This window comes from Rhinopithecus roxellana, chromosome 9, assembly GCF_007565055.1.
Source record: "Rhinopithecus roxellana isolate Shanxi Qingling chromosome 9, ASM756505v1, whole genome shotgun sequence".
In the NCBI taxonomy this organism is placed as follows: Eukaryota; Metazoa; Chordata; class Mammalia; order Primates; family Cercopithecidae; genus Rhinopithecus; species Rhinopithecus roxellana.
In genome coordinates this window covers 129664906-129685499 of record NC_044557.1, presented here as the reverse complement: position 1 = coordinate 129685499, position 20594 = coordinate 129664906, and the positions used below count along the sequence as shown (strand labels likewise).

The 20594-nt window shown below is 37.4% G+C and overlaps 1 protein-coding gene across 1 annotated transcript in view; it reads right to left on the bottom strand.

Annotated features, from left to right (window-relative positions):
• Positions 1 to 20594, bottom strand: part of EYA1 (EYA transcriptional coactivator and phosphatase 1) — a 159072-nt gene that overhangs the window by 57533 nt on the left and 80945 nt on the right. The window contains exons 9-10 of the mRNA XM_010360872.2: positions 17260 to 17399; positions 15209 to 15292 (exon numbers count right to left, since the gene is read on the bottom strand). Coding sequence (XP_010359174.1) covers positions 15209 to 15292; positions 17260 to 17399 — 224 coding nt within the window. The remainder of the gene's footprint in view (positions 1 to 15208; positions 15293 to 17259; positions 17400 to 20594) is intronic.

Here is a 20594-nt window from a genome sequence, read left to right as displayed (position 1 = left end):
GCTCCTAGATCTAGCTATCAGATTGTGGGAAATACAGAGGACAAAGAAACATGTTAAATAATACAATAGGGTTGCTGTTAAGAAAACCCAGACTCCCAGGAACTCTATGGGACAGACAATCTGGTTACTTCAATAGAAATACACAAGGTTTAAAAAAAGGGATTGAGTGAGAATCTATAGATTAAAGACACTTAGGAGACATATAATAAACTGTAAAGTAAATAAACAAAACTACTGGAGAAAAACACTTTATAAACTAGAAAGAAAAGGAAACTACCCAATAAAATAAAGCTCATGTATGAAAAGCCCACAACCAACGTCATACTCAATGGTAAATGTCTGAAAGTCTTTCCTCTAAGATCAGGAACAAGACAACAAGTCTGCTTTTGCCACTTCTATGTAACAAAACATAGAAGTTCTAGCCAGAAGTATTAGGCAAGAATAACAAATAAAAGGCGTCAAAGTTGTAAAAGAAGAAGTAAAATGATATCTGTTTACAATGACATAATTTTGTATGTAGAAAGTCCCAAAGACCAACCACACACACACACACACACACACACACACACACACACAGTCCGTTAGAACTAATGAATACATTCAGTATAGTTGCAGGATGAAAAAACAACACACAAAAATCAGTTGTGTTTCTATACACCAGCAACGACTAAGCCAGGAAAGAAATTAAGAAAATGATTCCATTTACAATAGCAGAAATGAAAGGAATCAAATACTTAGGAATAAACTAAGGAGGGAAAACACTTGTACACTGAAAATTTTAAAAAAAATTATTGCTAAAAACATTAAAGAAGATACAAATAAATGGAAAGACATCCCATGTTCATGGATGAAAGATGTAGTGTTAAGATGTCAATACTATCCAAAGTGATTTACAGAGCTAATGCAATCCCTATCAAATCCCCAATAGTATTTTTTTTTCAGAAACAGAAAATTCCATTTTGAAATTTATATGAAATCTCAAGGGATCTTGAAGATCCAAAACAATTTTTAAAAATAACAAACTTGGAAGTGTTACACTTGCCAATTTCAAAACTTATTACAAAGACACAGTAATCAAAACAATGTGGTTCTGGCAAAAATACAGATGTACAGACCAATGGAATATAGAGAGACCAGAAATAAACCCTCATATGTATGATCAGATGATTTTCCATAAGGGTGCCAAGACCATTCAATGAGGAAATGATAGTCTTTTCAACAAACGATGCTGGGGAAACTGGATATCTACATGCAAAAATTCAAGGTAAATCCTTACCTTACACCATATGCAAAAATTAACTCAAAATAGATCAAAAACCTAAATGAAAGACCTAAAATATAAAATTTTATGGGAAAAGCTTCATGACATTGGATTTCTCAATGACTTTTTGGATTGACACCTAAAGCAAAGGCAATAACCAAAAAAATAAATTCAAAACATCAAAATGAAAAATGTATATAATCAAAGGAAACAACAGTGAAAAGGCAGCCTACAGAATGGGAGAAAATAATTGAAAATCATATATTTAATAAGGGGTCAATATCCAGAATATGTAAAGACCTCCTATGACTCGATAATAAAAAAAAAATCCTGATTTAAAAAATGGGAAAAGAATCATGTCTAAAGAAGTTATACAAATGGTCAAAAAGCCCATGAAATATGCTCATCATCATTATTCATGAGGGAAATGTGAACCCAAACCACTCTGAGTTATTATCCCACAGCCATTAGAATGGCTACTACCAGAAAACAAAAAACAGAAAATAATAAATGTTGATGAGGATGTGGAGAAATTGGAATCCCTGTGCACAGCTGGTGGGAACATAAAATGCTATAGTTGCTAAGATAAACAGTAAAGCAGTTTCTCAAAAAATTAAGTATATAATTACTATATGATCCTGCAATTCCCCTTCTGGTTATATACCCCAAAAATACTAAAAGCAGGGAAGACATTTTGCATACTCATATTCATAGCAGCATTATTTAAAACAGTCATAGGTGGAAGCAACTGAAATGTCCATTGACAGATATATAGATAAATAAAATGTGGCATATACATACAATGGAATATTATTTAACCTTAAAAAGGGAGGAAATTCTTACTTGTTATAACATGGATGAACCTTGAGGACCTTGTGCTGAGTGAAATCAGCCAGTCACAAAAAGTAAAGTACTATATGATTCCACTTATATGAGGGTACCTCCAATACACAGAGACAGAAAGAAGAATAGATGTTGCCAGGAATTGGGGGGAGGGGAGAATGGGGAGTTGTTTAATGGGTTTAGACTTTCAATTTTGAGAGATAAAAAACTTTTGGAGATTGGTTTCACAACAATGTGAATGTACTTAAAACTACTGAACTGTATACTTAAAATGGTTAAGAAGGTAAAGTTTTTTATGTGTATATCACAATTAAAAATAAAAATTGGCCAGGCACGGTGGCTCACGCCTATAATTCCAATACTTTGGGAGGCCGAGGTGGGTGGATCACCTGAGGTCAGGAGTTCAAGACCAGCCTGACCAACATGGTGCAACTCCATCTCTACTAAAAATACAAAATTAGCTGGGCGTGGTGGCGCATCCCTCTAATCCCAGCTACTTGGGAGGCTGAGGCAGGAGAATCGCCTGAATCTGGGAGATAGAGGTTGCAGTGAGCTGAGATCACACCATTGCACTCCAGCCTGGGCAACAAGAGCTAAACTCCATCTCAAAAAAATAAAATAAAATAAAATAAAATAAACAATAATTTTAAATATAACTATTGGTTAAACATTTAATGATATTACAAAATTATTTTTAATTTCACTACATGGCTAAGGTGCTGAATACCATTTATTATTTCTATTCTAAACAATTATTTTAGTGATTTCCTAAATATATACTTAACTCTATACAAATTAAGTAATGTGATATCTGGGATTTGTTTAGAAAAATCATCCTTGGAAAGAACCAGGAAACAGAGGGATATGATAAAGATACAGATAAAACAAGATTGGCTAGGACTTAATATTTGTTAAAGCTGGAGTGGTTACCTTGGGTTTCGTTATACATACTATTCTATCTACTTTTCTATGTTTGCAAATTTCTATAATGAAAAGTTAAAAAAATATATACAAATATTCACTAAGACAAGATTGGCTGTTTTTGGTAGTGAAACTATGGATTAAAAATATTTATCCTGAAAATTTAAAACACATGCAAGCCATCTTTTAAAATGCCAAAAACATTTTAAAGGCCATAATGCAAAAGTCTGCCAAAGTTCCTCAGCATACCACCTTTTATTGAAAAGAAGGTGCGAGGGCCTACTTGGATAATCTGTACCCAGATATAAGTAAGTATTTGGAATACACACAAGAATGTATGTCAGATGATGCGTGGCCTCTATTCACTCTATTCATTTTTACCATATGGGATGTTCTTTTCTAGGAACCCAGAGGAACTCCTCCATTTTTGAAACCACAAGATCATCTCATACATTTAGGAATAGCGGTGTTGAATTGCAATGTTGATCAGCTGCAAAGGAGAAATCCCAGTGTAATTTAAGAAGAGCAGTAACCCTAGAAACATTTCATTTAAGGCCCCCGGCATTTATTTTTTGGTTGTATGGCTCCTGTGGATCCTGATTTTTTTTTTTTTTTTCTGATTCACAATGCTAGTGTTACCATCTGACATCCTATTACTGGCTATTTCTTGCTAGTTAAATGATGTAGCTACTAGGGAATGGCTGTTATGAATAATAGAGAGACTTGTTGCCTTCTTAGCACTGTTATTTCTTTAGAGATTCTGCAGTTTTACCCTTAGTGGATTTAGAGTGGCATTAGTTTAGAATAGTTTTACCCTAATGACAGACTATTGTTGAAGACTCATTCATCCCCTACCAACAGCCTCCTCTATTAATTTATAAGCTCCCTGAAGGCAGAAATTTTGGCTAGGCACCTACTACGTTACTGTGTATGTATTCTATAAATCATAAGAGAATGACTTTCTGAATGACTCATTAGTGTCAGGCCAGGAAACAAATGGTGTCTCAGGCAGGAGAGGGGTGTGCAGCCAGGCATGTGTTCTGGGTACTGGAGTCCATATAACCCTGGAGGTTTTGTGTATGCAACTTGAGAAGGGTGCCATTTGGTGGTACAATTTTCTGAATTACCTTCATGGATGTTTTTAATGATCATTTACCCACAGTGAAACTCATCTCTGCTAGAAGGCTAAGGTTCTGAGTACCATCTGATACTTCTCACAAATTCTTTTGATGGAGTCTTACACTTTGGGTAGTCCTAACATGGAGATCACATGGTATTAGCAGGGGATCTTACCCACTACAGAAACCATCAGGAATTTTTCTAGGTCGCCAGGAAGGAGGGACAGGGAGTACATTCTCACATGCCATTTTGCTTTATTCTAGTGACCACGTTAAAATTTATGCTGCTCATTTTATTTTGCTGCCCATTTATGTGGAGAACTATTACAGTCACATTTGCACGGCTAATTCTAGTGTTTGTACATGGTATTGGATCTTAACTATCTTGTACCTAAGCACTGTGAAAACTGTTTTGAAGGGGATATGTATTTATCCTCAATTCTTTTGACCTCTTCAGAAAGTTAAATGTTTTATGATGTAGTCATGTTCATGAGGCAGTTTACAAACATTGAGGAAGGCAGAAGAGGTAAAATCTAATTTGACCAACTGGATAGCTGAAGCCAATTGTGTCACAAAGTTTCTTAGTGACCCCATTCAGAGTGCTTGAGAAAAGGACTGGAATGTGGAGTTTATAGTGCTTTTTAAAGAAAAATGTAAAGCAGTCAGGCACTATTTTACTGATAGTATTGTATAAGCACACATTATTTTTCCTATAAATTCAGCAGCTTTCTCCCTATAACAAAAAAAACCCCTGAACTCTTGTCTATGGCCAACCAAGCCAGAGTCTTATCACATTCTTTTGGTACCACTGAGGACTTTCTACAATCAAGTTTCCCTCTCCTGCACAGCGGCCTAGAGATGTCTGCCCACCACAGTTCATGTCACATTATTACACAGATGCCAAAGAGCACCAAGAGTCACCTGTGGACACACTGGTATCTGTCCTAACTTCTCTTGCTGTCATTTACCAATTCAATGAGTTCCCATTCCTGGAGCTCTCTACTGGCCCTGCACCATTTAAGCACAGTATTCTGGCAAAATGCATGAAAGAAACACGTAAGACTCATGAAAGTCCCACAATTCAGCCTGCTGGAGAAAGGTATAGAGTTATTCATTGAACTAAAACGATCGGAAAGAGGCAAGAAAAATGAACTACTTCTCACTTCCTGGCTTCAAATGACAATGTAGTCTATTTTTAGTGGCAAACACCAACCCCTCACAGAATGATCTTCTTGACCCGTTATTATTTACTTTCAGTTCACAGAGTTCACGGTCTTTTGAGACTCAAAACAGAAAGTTGAAGGAAAACCTGTTGTTTATCTCTTTTGGGGCTTTTAGGATGGATCCAGAATATATTTCTGAGTATAAAAACAAAATAGCTCTTCTCCTTTCTCTAGGAACATTAAAGGTAACCATTTTCTAACCGTGAAAGTATCTCTCCCTTTTACATAACTAGGTTTAAAAGATACTTCCCAAGATTTTCGTTCATTTAATAATGCCACAAGTGACAAATATTACATTAGATCTTATGTTGTCTAACAAGTCACTTTAGTTTTATTATAAGAACCACTAAAAATAGCATCAAATATTAATGAGGAAGCAGATTCTCTTTATTGCTAGATATACCAGTAAAGCACCAAAAGAAAAATTGTTCCAATTTTTAATGTAGCTCTAGTTTTTATTTATGCACCCTTGCACATTTAGCTCTATTTTCTTGGGCCAAGCTATTTTTCTAAATTGAAAAGCAAAAATTTAACAGTAAAACAAAGCAAGCAAGCACATAATATAAATTGTCTAATTTAAATGCTTTAAGTCAACATTTAAGAACTATTTTAATGGCTAAGTCATTGTTCCAATTTTAAGTAGCTTCAGCGTTCTGACTTGGTCTCTACAAAGTACTTATGGTGTTCTTACTAAAAATAAAAAGGAAAGGGAATTATTTTGCCTTTTAATTATTGTCTATTATTTTCAATTTATAAGTACATTAAATACATGATGTATGTCTTTTGTATCACTCCTCTCTGAATATGTACTCACTTATATCCATGAGATCATACTCCACACAAACTCCTAGCAATTGCTATTCTACTTTGAATCACAAAGAATATATTATCTTTTAAAAAAGTGCTATTTAAATAATTAATCTTGAGCTAGGAGCTCCCAGAAGACAGTGCAACTATTTTAGAAAGCATGACTACTTCCTCAGGATATGCTACCTACATTTTTAATTTCTGGAATAAAAGAAAATAAGGTTCCTAACCTCTCTCTGAACTAATCCTACATGGGCAGCTAAGCCTCCCTGGCAAGCAATTACTGGGAGTTGTGGGGGCCCAGTGAAGTGTGTTGCTAACAGTGTGAGCAGGTTTATGAGATTTGTTGGTCCATGTGAAAATCTTGTTAAGTATGCTCAAATCAAGGACAACTCTTTGGGCAGTATAAATCAAATGAAAGAAAAATACCCATTCAGGGCACCTTAAACAATTCCTTACTTAGAATGCTAATATTACAGCCACAAACAGGACCTGAATGTCATTTAAAAATTCTCCCCACCCACGATCTTTTGTTTTTTGGGGAAAATAAGCTGAAAAACAGGAATGGGCACTCTGAATACATGAGTGGTTTATTTTTAAGACCCCATGCTGGCTGCTCACCGGGAAAGGATTAAGGTTAAGCTTTGCAAATTAGCCTCCTATCTTGAAAGGAAAAACTATGCTGAAACATTGTTTTTTTAAAAAAATAAAAAAACAACAACATATAAACACATAACCAGAAATGTTATCCAAATGATCTATACAACTTATGAGACCCAAAGGTTCCATTATTGTGTTTTCTCCTGTTTAAAGGGAACAATATCATCAATAAAATACTCACTTTCTTCAAGGTTTAAGGCCCTATCACTGGGCTGCTTAGATATGAAATATCAGATTTGGGGAGCTGGATGTGATTCTCTTGCCAATTAAGAAATAATATGGATTACCAAGAGAGATAGTATACACATAAAAAATAAATCATGGTTAAACTACTGCCTGAATGATGTGGAAAAAAAAAAAAACCAAAACCCTCAAACTTGTGGTGGGGCTAATCAGGTCAATTTTACTGATTAGAAACGTGACACTTGATTGTGTTAATTTTCTCCTTACTTGAGAGACTCCCTTTCAACACCATGAAAATGATACTCAAGTATAGAATAAGAGAAAGAACTTCACCATTCCAAAGATTAACTTTGACTGTAGAGAAAACCCAGTGAATCTCAAACATGTGCCAACTGCCAAGAAGTGGTACAAAGAGGGAGGAAGAAGAATAGTCAGGATGGACCCGGCCAAATTGGCTTCAACACCAAGGGACCCATGTGGTGCCAAGGGAAAGGCTAAACAGCTAAATCCAGTTGAAAGACCTATCAGGATTTCATTTGTAACCACTCTCCTACCTCCCTCCTTTCTACAGAGTGTTCCAGCCACTTTTTGGGCCTTTATTATTTTATATCAGAGGACTGCACAATAATTTTCCTTGCTATTAAATTGGTCTTCCAAATGCACACTTCCAGCATGTCCCTCCATTGCCATCATATCCTTCCACCATGTCCCTAATTCATGGCATTCCCACGCCCACAGAACGAAACCCTGTCACTCAGTGTTCTCTCTAAGCCTGGACCAATTAGAAGACTGGTGTTGGCAGTTGATGTGTATACCTTTTGGACAAATAATTTTTCTGAGCTACCCTTTTCTTATTGGCAAAAAGAAGGAGCTCATTGGATAATAAGTGTGAGAGAGCAGTGTAAACCACAAAAGTTGAATAAGGGTGCAGTCTTTTTATTACTAATTCAATACATTTTCTGGTACTCTTCTTCTCCAAGTCTAATCCCCTAAGTATACTTTATCACTATTTACCCTTTTTGTTTATGATTTCTGCCACTTGGAATTCTCTGTTTCCCACTCCCTCTTTGCTACCTGGAACAACAAAGTCTGCATGATTTCCTGCTTCCTCCCCTAAACCTCCAAAGTAAGCAATAAATGATAGCTCTTGTTCATGAAGTACTTATGAGCATTTTTCTAGGTGGTTCATGTTGTTCCCCTAACCGCCCTGTAATTGCTCCCATTTTATAGGGTGCTTTTTCCCAGGTCATAGAGCAAGGGAGGTCCAAAGTTGGAGGTTGGCAGGCCACTGCAGTGGTTAAGGAGCTGTGATGATTCCTGTTCACTCACTGCATTCCCTTTTATATTCATGTACAAGAACAACAAGGCTGTGTTCAATTAAACAGCAAGAATGTCCATTGCAGCTGTATATTACTGGTAACGAGGCAGAAGGGGCTGGCTGTTAAAGGAAAAAAGAGAAATCTTCAAGATATGGCCAAAGAAGAGAGATGAAGATGCCTATTTAGCTGGCATTTGAAAAAATGTGCCTCTGTTTGTTTTGAGAGTTTAGATTCTATGTCACTCTACAGCATCCAGAGGTTTTATATATGGACACACACATTATTTCATCCTTTTTATCTAACTTGGCATTGATACACAAGGAAGGAAATAAAATCAGGGCTCTGTCCTTTGGGATTAGATTGGCCATCATCACGCCAGAGCCACCACTCACATAGCCTGGGGCTTGGCTCTGTCAGTGTGACTAGAGCTGCAAGGTGGGTTGAAAGCATGCTTCGGGTTTCACCCATTGGTCAAATAGTTGAGAACTGGGCCGTGAGTGCTACCTGCTCACCAAAACCCATTCTCTGTTTCCTTCTGGGCACACAGAAGGCTGCATCACCCAGCCTCCCCTGCACTGGGTCATGTGACTGAGGTCAATGGCATAGGCAGAGGTGTGTGCCTGTCTCAGCTTAGCTTACAAAGCCTCCCATTCACACTGCCCCTGCCTTTCCCCCCTCCCTCCACCAGGGAATGAATGCTAATGATCCCAGGAGCTTCAAAAGCTGCATGATGAAAATGGCACTACTATTATTTGTACCACCAAACCATGCCCAAACCAAGCAACCTGGAATATCCCCGCTCTTAAACAAGAGACAGATTTCTATTGTGTTTGTGCCATTATATTTTAGACCTGTTTGTAACAGCTATTTCACCTACCCTAATGAATTCACGTGAGGGTCTGTGTTTCCTTGGGGCCCCAGGTGCATATATGCACTGCCTGCATTGAGTTCACAGTCTACTCACAGTGTTGCTGTCATTGAATTGTCCTGGAAGGCAGGAGGAAAATGAACAAAAGCAAAGCCCAGAGCATCACATAGAGCAGAGGCAGGCGGACAGCCTTTCTTTGTAAAGGGACAGGGAGTATTTCCGGCTTTGCAGGCCATATCATCTCTGACACACATTCTTCCTTGTGTTTTTATTGTTTTTAATTACACTTTAAAAACTTAAACAATATTCTTAAAGGCCCGACAGAAGCAGACCATAAACCAGATTTGACCTATGGGGTATTGTCTGTCAATCCTCAGTCTAGAGTTTTTAAAACCAAAAGAAAAACATTTCATAAGACACGAACAGTATATAAAATTCAAATTTGGGAGCATTAAATCAAGTTTCATTGGAACGCAGCCACATTTATTCATTTAGACACTGTCTATGGTTGCTTTTGCACTACTAAGGCAGAACTGTGTAGTTACGGCAAGCATATGGCCCATGAAGCCTAAAATATTTACTATCTGTTGCTTTACAAAAAATGTTTGCCAACCCTTGGTCTGGAGGTTCCAAAAGGGAGATTATCCTGGTTAAGTAACCAGATCTTCAGCAACTCAGTGAGGACACTGGTGTCCGGCTGCTTTGGTGCCATGCTAAGAGTTTAGCTTCTGCATCAACCAACATGGAAGAATATCCTCCACCAAAAGAGCTTGGAGTTCAGTGTTGTCCGCTAAAGCAGAGTAGGAACAACAATCTCTACTGGCGAACTGGACTGTTCTGATGAAATGGGCAATATAAACTGCTTTCAGTTTTTCTTTCCTCAAGATACTGAGTGATCACAGAAACACACCCACAAGGAACCCTGTTTATCTAAACTCACTATGACAAGTGAGATCCTCTTAGAAACCTAGTAAGTTATAAAACAAATACTCAAGAGAACAACTACAAGTTCGTTAGGTGACACATGCTTTTCTAACTATCAGTTGTTGCCATTAATACAACTCTGTGCGTGGACTTTTACATTTATGAGCAATTTAATTTTTTTTTTTTTTTTTTTTTTTTTTTGAGACAGGATCTTACTCTTGTCACCCAGGCTGGAATGCGGTAGTGCAATCACAGTTCACTGCAGCCTTGACCTCCCAGGCTAAAGCGATCCTCCTACCTCAGCCCTCCTAAGTAGCTGGGACTACAGGCACATGCCACCACACCCAGCTAATTTTTGTATTTTTTTTGTAGAGATAGACTCTCGCCATGTTGTCCAGGCTTGTCTTGAACTCCTGAGCTCAAGTGATCTACCCGCCTCAGCCTCCCAAAGTGCTAGGATTACACACATAAACCACCATGCCGGGCCAAATTCATGATACAATTTAATTTTTAAAACAATTCCACAAGTCAAGTAGCTGGCTTTATGGATAAGAAAATTGAGGCCCAGTAAGAATCAATAATTTGCCTAAGGTCAAAGAGGTGAAAAGTCAGAGCTCGGATTTGAGTCTAGATCTACTTGAATTCAAATCTGATCCTCTTTCTATCACACTGTTAGGCATAGCGTACACTTGTAATTCATAAATTTGAGGACACTGCCACCATTTTACTCACTGGCCACTAGGCAGGAAGTTTTTTTTTTTGACAGAGCAATTTCACCTACATTCAAATATAACTGGTATTTATTGAACTTTTTTTATGCTAGACATGCTGCTGAGTAATTTTTACATTGGGTTTCTAACCTCTCCCAAGTTTCAATTTTCTCATCTATAAAACAGGCTTGATAACAGCACCTTCGGAGCATTAATGTTGAATTGAATGAATGTCGGGCATATAGAATGTTCTTAATAGAGTCTGTGATTAAACATGTTAAGCTTTACGCTATCTAAGTGTTCATGTTTTGGTTTTTGTTGAAAATGAAAAGTGAACGCCCATATTTCTAAGATCCATTCTAGCCCAAATCACTATGAGACACAGGCGTTAAACAATGATAAAACGATAGTGTTGAAACAATCAAGCCACTGGGTGTAGATATCTTGGGTAATCCTCCCACAGGAGGGGGATCATGCCTGAGACATCAGCACAATTTTGATTTGAAATATAAGTTTTGGGTATATACTTTGATAACAATAATTGAATTACATTGTTTCTTATAAGGAGACCATTCAATGAAAAATAACCCAAGACTAGTTTTCTTCAATGAAATTCTGGAATTTGTTATTAGTTTTAAAGCAACTTTAAAAAAATGCATTAAACAAAAACAGCTAGGACAGACACTATTTAAAACATCCTAATTTACATAGCACTCACAGGCTCTTCAATTTCCTGACATGTTATTTGTTTTCCTCAGCCATGGCTGTACTGTATCCAGCACCCTTTCTTTGTCCCTATCACCTTTGTTATAAAACAAGACTTTCTTATAACACCCAACATGCCTTCTTCCCACAGCTAGGATTACATGGAAGGTGGGACATTCTCAAACTTTTTTTTTGTACACATTGCTGTAACATGCCCTAATTTTGCATTATATCAACCAGATCCTGTGTCCTCTTACTGAATGGCTTACTCATTGAGTTGCCTAAGCTACTGTGACTAAGCTACTTCTCAAGTGTCTGGTTCCCTAAGAAACGGAACAGCGATCACATTGTCAGGTATTCATTCTTTATATACGTGTAGAGTAAGGCTCAGCCACATGCTCCCTCGACAATGCCCAGGAACACCACCAAATCTGTGCTCCTAAAAAGAAGTCTTGTCACTGAACTCCCTTAAGACTTTTCTCCTCAGTGCCCTGGGGGAAACAAAAGGAATTCAAGACATTCTGATCAGCTTGGTTATTATTACTGTTTGGAAGAATCCTTGTTGAACCACATTTTTACAAAGCTTGATGATCAGATTTGAGAGCCAATTCTTCTCAACTCTAATGATTTCTAATGAGGAGAGCATTAAGTAGATTTCCTTGCATGCTTCCAGCTATAATTCAACATCCTAAACCATGCACCTTCAAAAGTCACCCAGCCAGGAAAAGACACCTCCAGGCAATGAGAGAACAGGCTGACCACAAGTGTTCAATACAAGGAAGGTGCTCAAAAAATGTTTAGGAAGAAATCAAACTAAGAGACTCCGGGGAGCCTCTAATCCTAATCTATGCAATGTTGACTGTGAATCTGCCATTTCCTGTACTGACTAGTCCCCCAAGTGCCCTGGGTTCACCTTCCAGTGGTTTCCTTGCCTGGTCCAAGCAGTTCTCTATAATAAGCATCTCAAACTTGTCCAACACTGAACTTTCCCTTTTCCCTCCAAATTGAATTCTTCACTATTTCAACAAATATACGATTTCAACAAATATATGACTATTTTCTCAGTTGCCCAGGACAAAAATGCAGGAATCATCTTTCACTTCTCTGTCTTGTTTACTACCCACCAGTCCAATCAATCCAAATCATTTTTAAATACAGTTCTCTACCTGCAATGTAATCCAGAGTCCAATAAATTCTTTCCCTCTCTACTGCTGGTGCATCAGATCACTGCTATCACCTCCTATCTGGACTCCCATTTTTCTTCTCCTACCATTAATTCTTAACACTTAGCTAAAGCAGTCTAAAAAATGTAAATCAGATATTCTCATATCCTCCGTTGTGGTCCCCCGATGACTTCCCACGGCATTAGCCCTGTTGACCGTGTGCGGCTGGGAGGCCCTTTGGAACCTGCCTTCATCCCTGACCACATCTCATTGACTCTCCATCTCCACCACTAAGCGTGGTCCCACCGGCCTCTGTCCATCAAACAGCAAAGCCTTTCTTGCCTCTGCACTTCCTGTTTCTTCTGCTGAAGAAGTTTCTGAGAAACACCCTTTCTCCTGATGACCGCACAGTAACTTCAGGCCATTCAGAATTCAGACCCAAAGTCACACGCAGGAAGACCTTCCTCAGAAACCTGGCTTTCTGAAGTTCTTCCTCAGCCCCATAAACTTATCAATGAAGAATAAGCTTATATTTAAGAAACTCAAATAGTCTGCACTTTGGAGAATATATAAATTTGGCTTTTGGAAATTATATGAGATAAACCTTTTTATCACATGACCTAGAATGGGAAAACTAAGCTAAACAAACAAAAAAATTAACTACTATTTGATGAAACCTCAAAGTTCCATGACACGTTAAAAAATTAAACTCATGGTATTTGTAATACATTATTTAGAGAGTGTTTGGTCTAGACATGAATGAGAAATTGCATGAAGCCAGGTATTTCTAGGTTAAGTGTAAATTCCATGTGCAAGCCAATAATTTATGGCCAAAGACTGAGAGGTCAGTAGGTCATGGGATGCCTAACTCCTTAACTCTAAGCTGGCCTCTTTCATTGGCTAATAGAACACTCTTAGATAACTCTCTTTTGTATCAATTTGGCCCTTAGTGAGAGCTTTTAAAGATTTGAGAGTTTCTGGGTGGTTTTCAAATGTTCGTTTTCTAAGTGCCTACTCTTTTCAACACTCTTGTGTGAGTTACATACACCAGTGTTCTCCTTAGCAGACAGCTGTAGGGGTTTTATAATGGCTCAGTTAAGGAGATCTTCAAGGTTCTGCCCACTAACTACATGTTAATATTTCAGATATTAATCTTTAGTTTTTAAGTAGTTTTTCTAGAAATAGGAACAGTGATAGTATTGACAGAAGAAATAATACAAGAAAAAGCAGAGCTAATGTTTCTTGAATTCCTACTATGTGCTAATCACGCAGTAGAGACTATTTGGCTGACTGATTCTATAGCCTTATATTTTATAATCTGCATTTTTGTTGTCTTCTCATGGAGAATTTGCCGAACAATAAGACGGGACATGTTGTGTTTTACCGACATCTTATCTCGGAACAGAAAGTAAAATGGTGGGATATTATTGCTCGAGCCTATTTTTGATTAGGTGTACCTTTAAGATGATGAAAAGGAAACCTAGGCTGTGAAGCTAAATTCCCCAGACTGTATATCCATAGCAGATACTCAGTGTCTATTTGTTAAAATAAGTATTTGTTGAAAGAACAACTACGTGGTCAAATGTGTAATAACAGTATGCACATTTTAATGGTATTAATTCTAACACTTAATTGTGATAAACTGCTAGAGTCACTGAGACATAATAAGAATTCAGTCTCTAGTGCTCCAAATAACTTAAAAAAACTAAGACTTATTATTTCTTTAACTGATTAAAACAAGAGAAATGAAATATTAGCAGAATAACTTGAGAAATTACCTATAGCTACTTTAAATAACATTTTTGCCTGGAAAAAAACTTATGAAATCAGTCAATATGCCAGAAAAGAAATTCCTAACTTTTGGGATACCCAAATGTACAACATGGAAACCAAAGTTCTACTCACAGAAAGTGGTCTATAATATTATTCTTTATCTATAACACCAATATAAGTACTGTACAACTCTAACATGGGCATATTGGCCCTACTGCCTTTCAGAGAATCAATCTTACATACCATTCAAATAAATTTAACCCAAGTAGCAAAGGACATATAGAGACATTTGTGGCAGTTGCTTTGAAGATAAAATACCAAAGCTGCTAATCACTGAGGACAACAGAAAGTGAAATATTTGCTCCACTAAATGTTAGGGAATAAAAAGACAGGAAAAGTAAAAAAGAGAACAGAAAACATCTTTCTACATCACTTATGTATTTTAATGTTTCATCCTAGGATAATATTTAATCACTTTTATTCACTGGGGTCTGAAGAAGCATGACTTTAATTGTATAAAGTGTATCTTATTGCCAAAGACCTAAAAATAATCTCTTCTTTGGCTTATTTACATATTTGTTACCTTACATATATATTTGACTATATAGTTATTTTCCATTTATATTTTAAATTTGTTACTTAAAGTTAAATTACATTCATTTGGACAATAAACAAATTAGAGGTATATTTACTCTAAAGAAATTAAAAACTGATGCCTCTTGGTACTCACCCTCCCATATCTGTTGGCGTAGGACCCAGTAAGCAAGGAGTGGAAAACAATGATTGTCTCATCCAAGTCCCAGATGAACACTCTCTACAAAGGAAGAACCAAATCAATGTGTCTTTGCCTTGGCTGAGAAAGCTGTTATTCAGTTAACTGCAACATGAAAAAGTCATCTTGAAATGGAAGATGAATGAAAAATCTGAATTTATTGTTTCTAAAAAAAAAAAAACACAACTGTTTCAAAGAGTATCTCCTAACTTTTCTCCAGATATTAACTTCAGATGAGGTACAAGAGGATAATTACATTTATAATGTCAATATAAATATACGAAAGAGATAATAAGCTATGTCTTTTCTAATTCTGTAATAGAATTTCAGTCTCAGCTCTGAATAAATGAAAAAAAATGAGTTATAACTAGTCTGTTTATAACTTGAGATAGAGATGAGCAACTGATCAAATATCATTTATCTTTTCATTACCTCTGATCTCTGTTCATTGAGAAGTACTAAAATAATGAATCTTATGTTTTCCTCTTAGCAAGCCAAGTATTAAAATTGCACCCAAAGATTAAAACCTTACATAATCGATTCACCTTATGTTACCTATTGAGCTGTTATCAAAGGGATGGGATATACATTGTTCTTGCCAGGTTTTTTAAGTCTTCGGGGTTTAGGTATTTAACAACATAAGCAGACACATTACTCATGCTCTTAGACATACTCTTGAAGTATTTAAAATGGGATCTGAAGGAATTCATTTCCAAAAGGTCTTTGGGGTAGCACAAAAAGCCTCCCAAGCCTGTTTTACTTCTTCCTGTTCCCACTCACACCAGTACATATTCATATACATAGATTCTGCTGGAAAATTTTCACTTTTTTAGCCAAAATAATCATGTTTTCCAACCATCAGATTTCACTCTGGCAAAAAGCAGAAACTTAGTTGCAGTGGATTGAAGGCTATGAAATCTACCACCCTTTAAGTTCTTACTTAATCCCTCCTGCTTTTGAACTCCACTAAAATATGTCTCATTAGATGACTACTATTTCAGTTTAGAACATTCCAGGTTTTCCTTTCTCAATATATACAAGTGTGCCTTTCATTTCAAAGTGGATTTTATGGCTGGGTGTGGTGGCTCGTGCCTGTAATCCCAGCACTTTGGGAGGCCGAGGCAGGTGGACCACGAGGTCAGGAGATCGAGACCATCCTGGCCAACATGACGAAACCCCGTGTCTACTAAAAATACAAAAATTAGCTAGGCTTGGTGGCACGTGCCTGTAGTACCAGCTACTCGGGAGGCTGGGGCAGGAGAATAGCTTGAACTGGGAGGCAGAGGTTGCAGTGAGCCGAGATCATGCAGCTGCACTCCAGCCTGGGTGACAAAGCAAGACTCTGTCTCAAAAAAAAAAAAAAAAGTGGATTTTATTTTATTGTTTGTATTTTTTATTTTTGTAGATACTTAGTAGGTATCTATAATTACGGGGTACATGAGATGTTTTGACACAGGCATGCAATGCGAAGTAAGCACATCACAGAGAATGGGGTCTCTATCCCCTCAAGCATTTGTCCTTTGTGTTAAAAACAATCCAGGTACACTTTTTTAGTTATTTGAAAATGTACAATTAAGTTACTATTGACTATAGTCACCCTGTTGTGCTATCAAATAGTAGGTCTTATCCATTCTATTTTTTTGTGCCTTTTAACAAGTGGATTTTACTAAGTATTTCTAGTATGACACTTAATTAAAAAGGCAATGAGACAGAGCAGCATAACAGAATTTTGTTCAAGTAGAATTGCATAATTTACTATATTTCTTTAGAGAGAAATAAACAGATGCTTTGCCATAGAGTTCATAGGGAAGAAAAAACAAATTATTGCTTAACCTATAGTTAATAAAGAAGAGAGAAAATACTACTTTATCTATTGTTAACATAAAAAAGAAAGCAGTAATAAAAGCATCTGATACCTTAGCCACTGCTGTTTACATAGCAGGTATGTAAAACTACCAGTTAGCTATTAAGACACCTTGCTATTTACTTGGGTGTTGGCAATGACATACCTCAAGATCAGAATCTGGGGGAGGTGAAGGATTATTGTTTCTTCGGCCCCGTCCACGTGATTTCCCATCTGAACCTCGACGCAATCGATCAGAATCTGAATCTTTAATGGGTGTTGAAGGGCTGTGGATTGTGTTGTACTCTGTAGGAATATAGGAAGGACTTTCATCTTTTATTTCTATCACCATGGTGCCAAGATTAATCTTGTTTAAATTCATAAGGGGAGTTTCAATAGTAAAGCACATTTCATTCTGCTGAAATCCTACATCGTCTTTTACTTGCACTGGTAAATAATTTATACGATATCTGATTACAAGATTTGTTTTGAAAGAAAGTGTGATCAGGAGCAATTAAAATTTAATTGAAGGCGAGAGGCAACAGGTTGTACAAGGTTGCCTGCATCTTCCATGTGGTTCTCTGTGATTAGAGAATGCTCCCCATGCCTTTCCCCCGCTTCTCTCATTCATTCCAATCACAGCACCTGGCCATACCAAGCGGCTAACACATTTGCCTCAGCTGCGGCTCTCTCAGCTACAAAAAGGCTTCTGGTGCGTGCAAAGAGGTGAAAAGAAAAACCAGCTCTGGGGCAGGGAAAACTGAGTCATCAGGTAGATTTTTCTTTGAAAATTTTACATTCTGCATTTTCTCCCTCATTTTATGTGAGAACCAGCGGGTGACAAGATAAAAGGAGGGCAGATACACGGACAATACCCATACTCCACACACTGTCCATCACCGACTCGTCCTCGGTCCTAGTCTCTCTTTGAACCAAACATCCAAAACCAGGCAGCATATTAAAAGTACTCATCTGGGTAACTCAGAGAAGCCATTGAAATAATTACATAGAAACCACAAAATAAAGAACAACCCCCAAAAGGCTCAAAGGAGGAGTCTGGCAGTGGATGTGGAACTAGGGAAGATGCTTATCCTGTGTTCAGACTGAACAAAAAGCCATTTACTCGAACCAATTTAGTACTTTTTCGTCTATCCAAAACATACATCAGAATATCTCCTCTTTTCCCAAATTCCAGATGTCCAAAAAGCTGGCTCACCCCACAAACGCTTTTCCAGATTTCTGTACCAGATTTGATTTGGAATCTTTCCATCTAAGATGAGGAATGATTATTCTCACTATGATGTTGTTGAGGTTGGTCTATTTCACCAAATAGAAAACCACTGAGAACAACTGAAGGCCTGGTAGCCTTCATCAGCACACTATCAGCCTCAATTCTACCAAGAAGGCCATCCACGTGTCAAACTGCATGGTCTCAGGATGACCTCCACACTTAAGTGCTTCTCCAAAACCTTGAGTCAATGTAGATAGGAAAAGGCTTTGACAGAATCAACTTCTGTTTGTAAATCACAGGAGACAGCTCTATACCTCCTATTTAATCTTAAAACCTAAATAGATTCCTATTACTTATAGAAAACATGCAAGAGTCTTCTTCTGTAACAAACAAGATGGTAAACTTCCTCATCTAAACTAGTCATGTGATTCTCAAACCCAGAAACCACCATGACGACCTATAAGCTTATTAATTACAGTCAGAAAGTCCAAATTGACTCCACCCCATGGGTTAGTTTATTATTTGGGATGCATTTTTAAGCTGACTCATCTCACAGAACCATTACAATATAATGCCGGCTAGTCAGCTATCATTCTCTAAATCTATATTAATAGTCTTTTATAACAGAGGCAGATGTTCCAAACTGAGCCTCTCTCTTCCATGCTTTAAAGAGAATCAGCAGCTCCAAATGAGTAGAATTTTAAGCAGTCAAGTGGATTCAAAGCTGTTCTTTGAGGAAAAAGCCTTGGCTTTCCTTTTTAAAAAATATTCTGCAATGTACATCTCCATGCAGAACCAGATATTCACCATCTGAGACAAAACACACATCAATCTCTTCAATGTATTTCGATAAAAAGCATTCATTTTACAACCGGTACAGTCACTATCTAATTCAACCTGCACTTCAAGTACTTTACTACAAAATCTCTCTTGAATTGGAAGCTCTCTGGCTTTTGGAAGTTCGTATTTGAAGAGAAGCTAAAAGACATCGAGCAATGTAAGTTAGCATGTTACACCTTTTTCCTTGACTTACCGACAGTGTAAAACTTTCCTAGATTTTGTAAGCCTACATTTCTTCCTCTTGATGGCTCATTCCTTAATGTTTACTCTATACCTGCTTTAAAAACTCAATCTTTTAAAATATATTTCATCTTTATTATTATTACTTTTTTTTGGACACAGACTAGCTATAATGAAATGAGTTACTTTTGTAAGCCTCTTCCAAAAGAAAATAAATTCATTCCGCAAAGTATAAAATGACAGTTTTAAATCATGTTATCTAAAAGTTTTCCAGGTGAAAGGAAAAAAATCCTAAAAGACAGACAACCTGACACCTTTAAATATTAAAATACACCCACACTCCTACCTTGCAGGCCTCCACTCATAGAAGGAAGATGAAGATAAGTGACGCAAGCTATTTTTCAAAATCCCTTCCTTTTCTATGAGGTGGAATTAAATGCTTCTACTATTTTAACTAGCTTTCCAGACTCTTAACTTCTCCTTCCTCCTCCTAGTGCAAAACAACTCAAATACTCAAATAATTTAATCTTCTAATCCACCGACAGCTCATGTTTCGCTAAAATCCTCTCCAAATTGTTCAAGTTTACCCCCACTGAGATACTGGATGTGAAAATACTTTGGAGGGCATTCACTGATTTTAACAAACGTGGAGTGGATGTCACGTTCACACCATGCAGGCTCTGTACCAGAAGCATGAAATATGATGTAGCAAACAGAAATGGTTCCTGCCTTCTTGGAGCTTAAAATTCAGAGGAAGGCATTGACTTGTGGACAAAAATGAGAAATTGCAAAGTAATGTGGAAAAGGTCACAATACAGGAAAGGCAGAATGCTAGGAGAACACAGAGGAAGTCCACATAACTCAGATTTGCAGGCTTACAGAAGCTTCCTGAAGACAGAAGACAAATGCAGCAGTGAAGAGGGAATATGACCGTGTCAGACGCAGCGTAAGTATGTGTGAAGGTAAAGCGGGAGAGAGAGAAAGACAGGGAGAGCACGAGAGCAAGTGAGTGAACAAGAGCAAGCGCGTGTGAGAGTGCATATCATGTTTAAGAAATGAAATTAAAAATTCAATCTGACCTGAGTCTACAGAAGAAGAACACAGAGATGAGGCTGGAGTGGCAGGTAAAGAATTCAACAAGGGAGTGGGGGCTCCCACTCCACGTAGCAGGGTGCTGGAGAGGAGACTGAGAATGGGAAACCAGCCAGGAGGATAATTCAGTGATCCAGGTTGAGGGATGGTGATGTAGG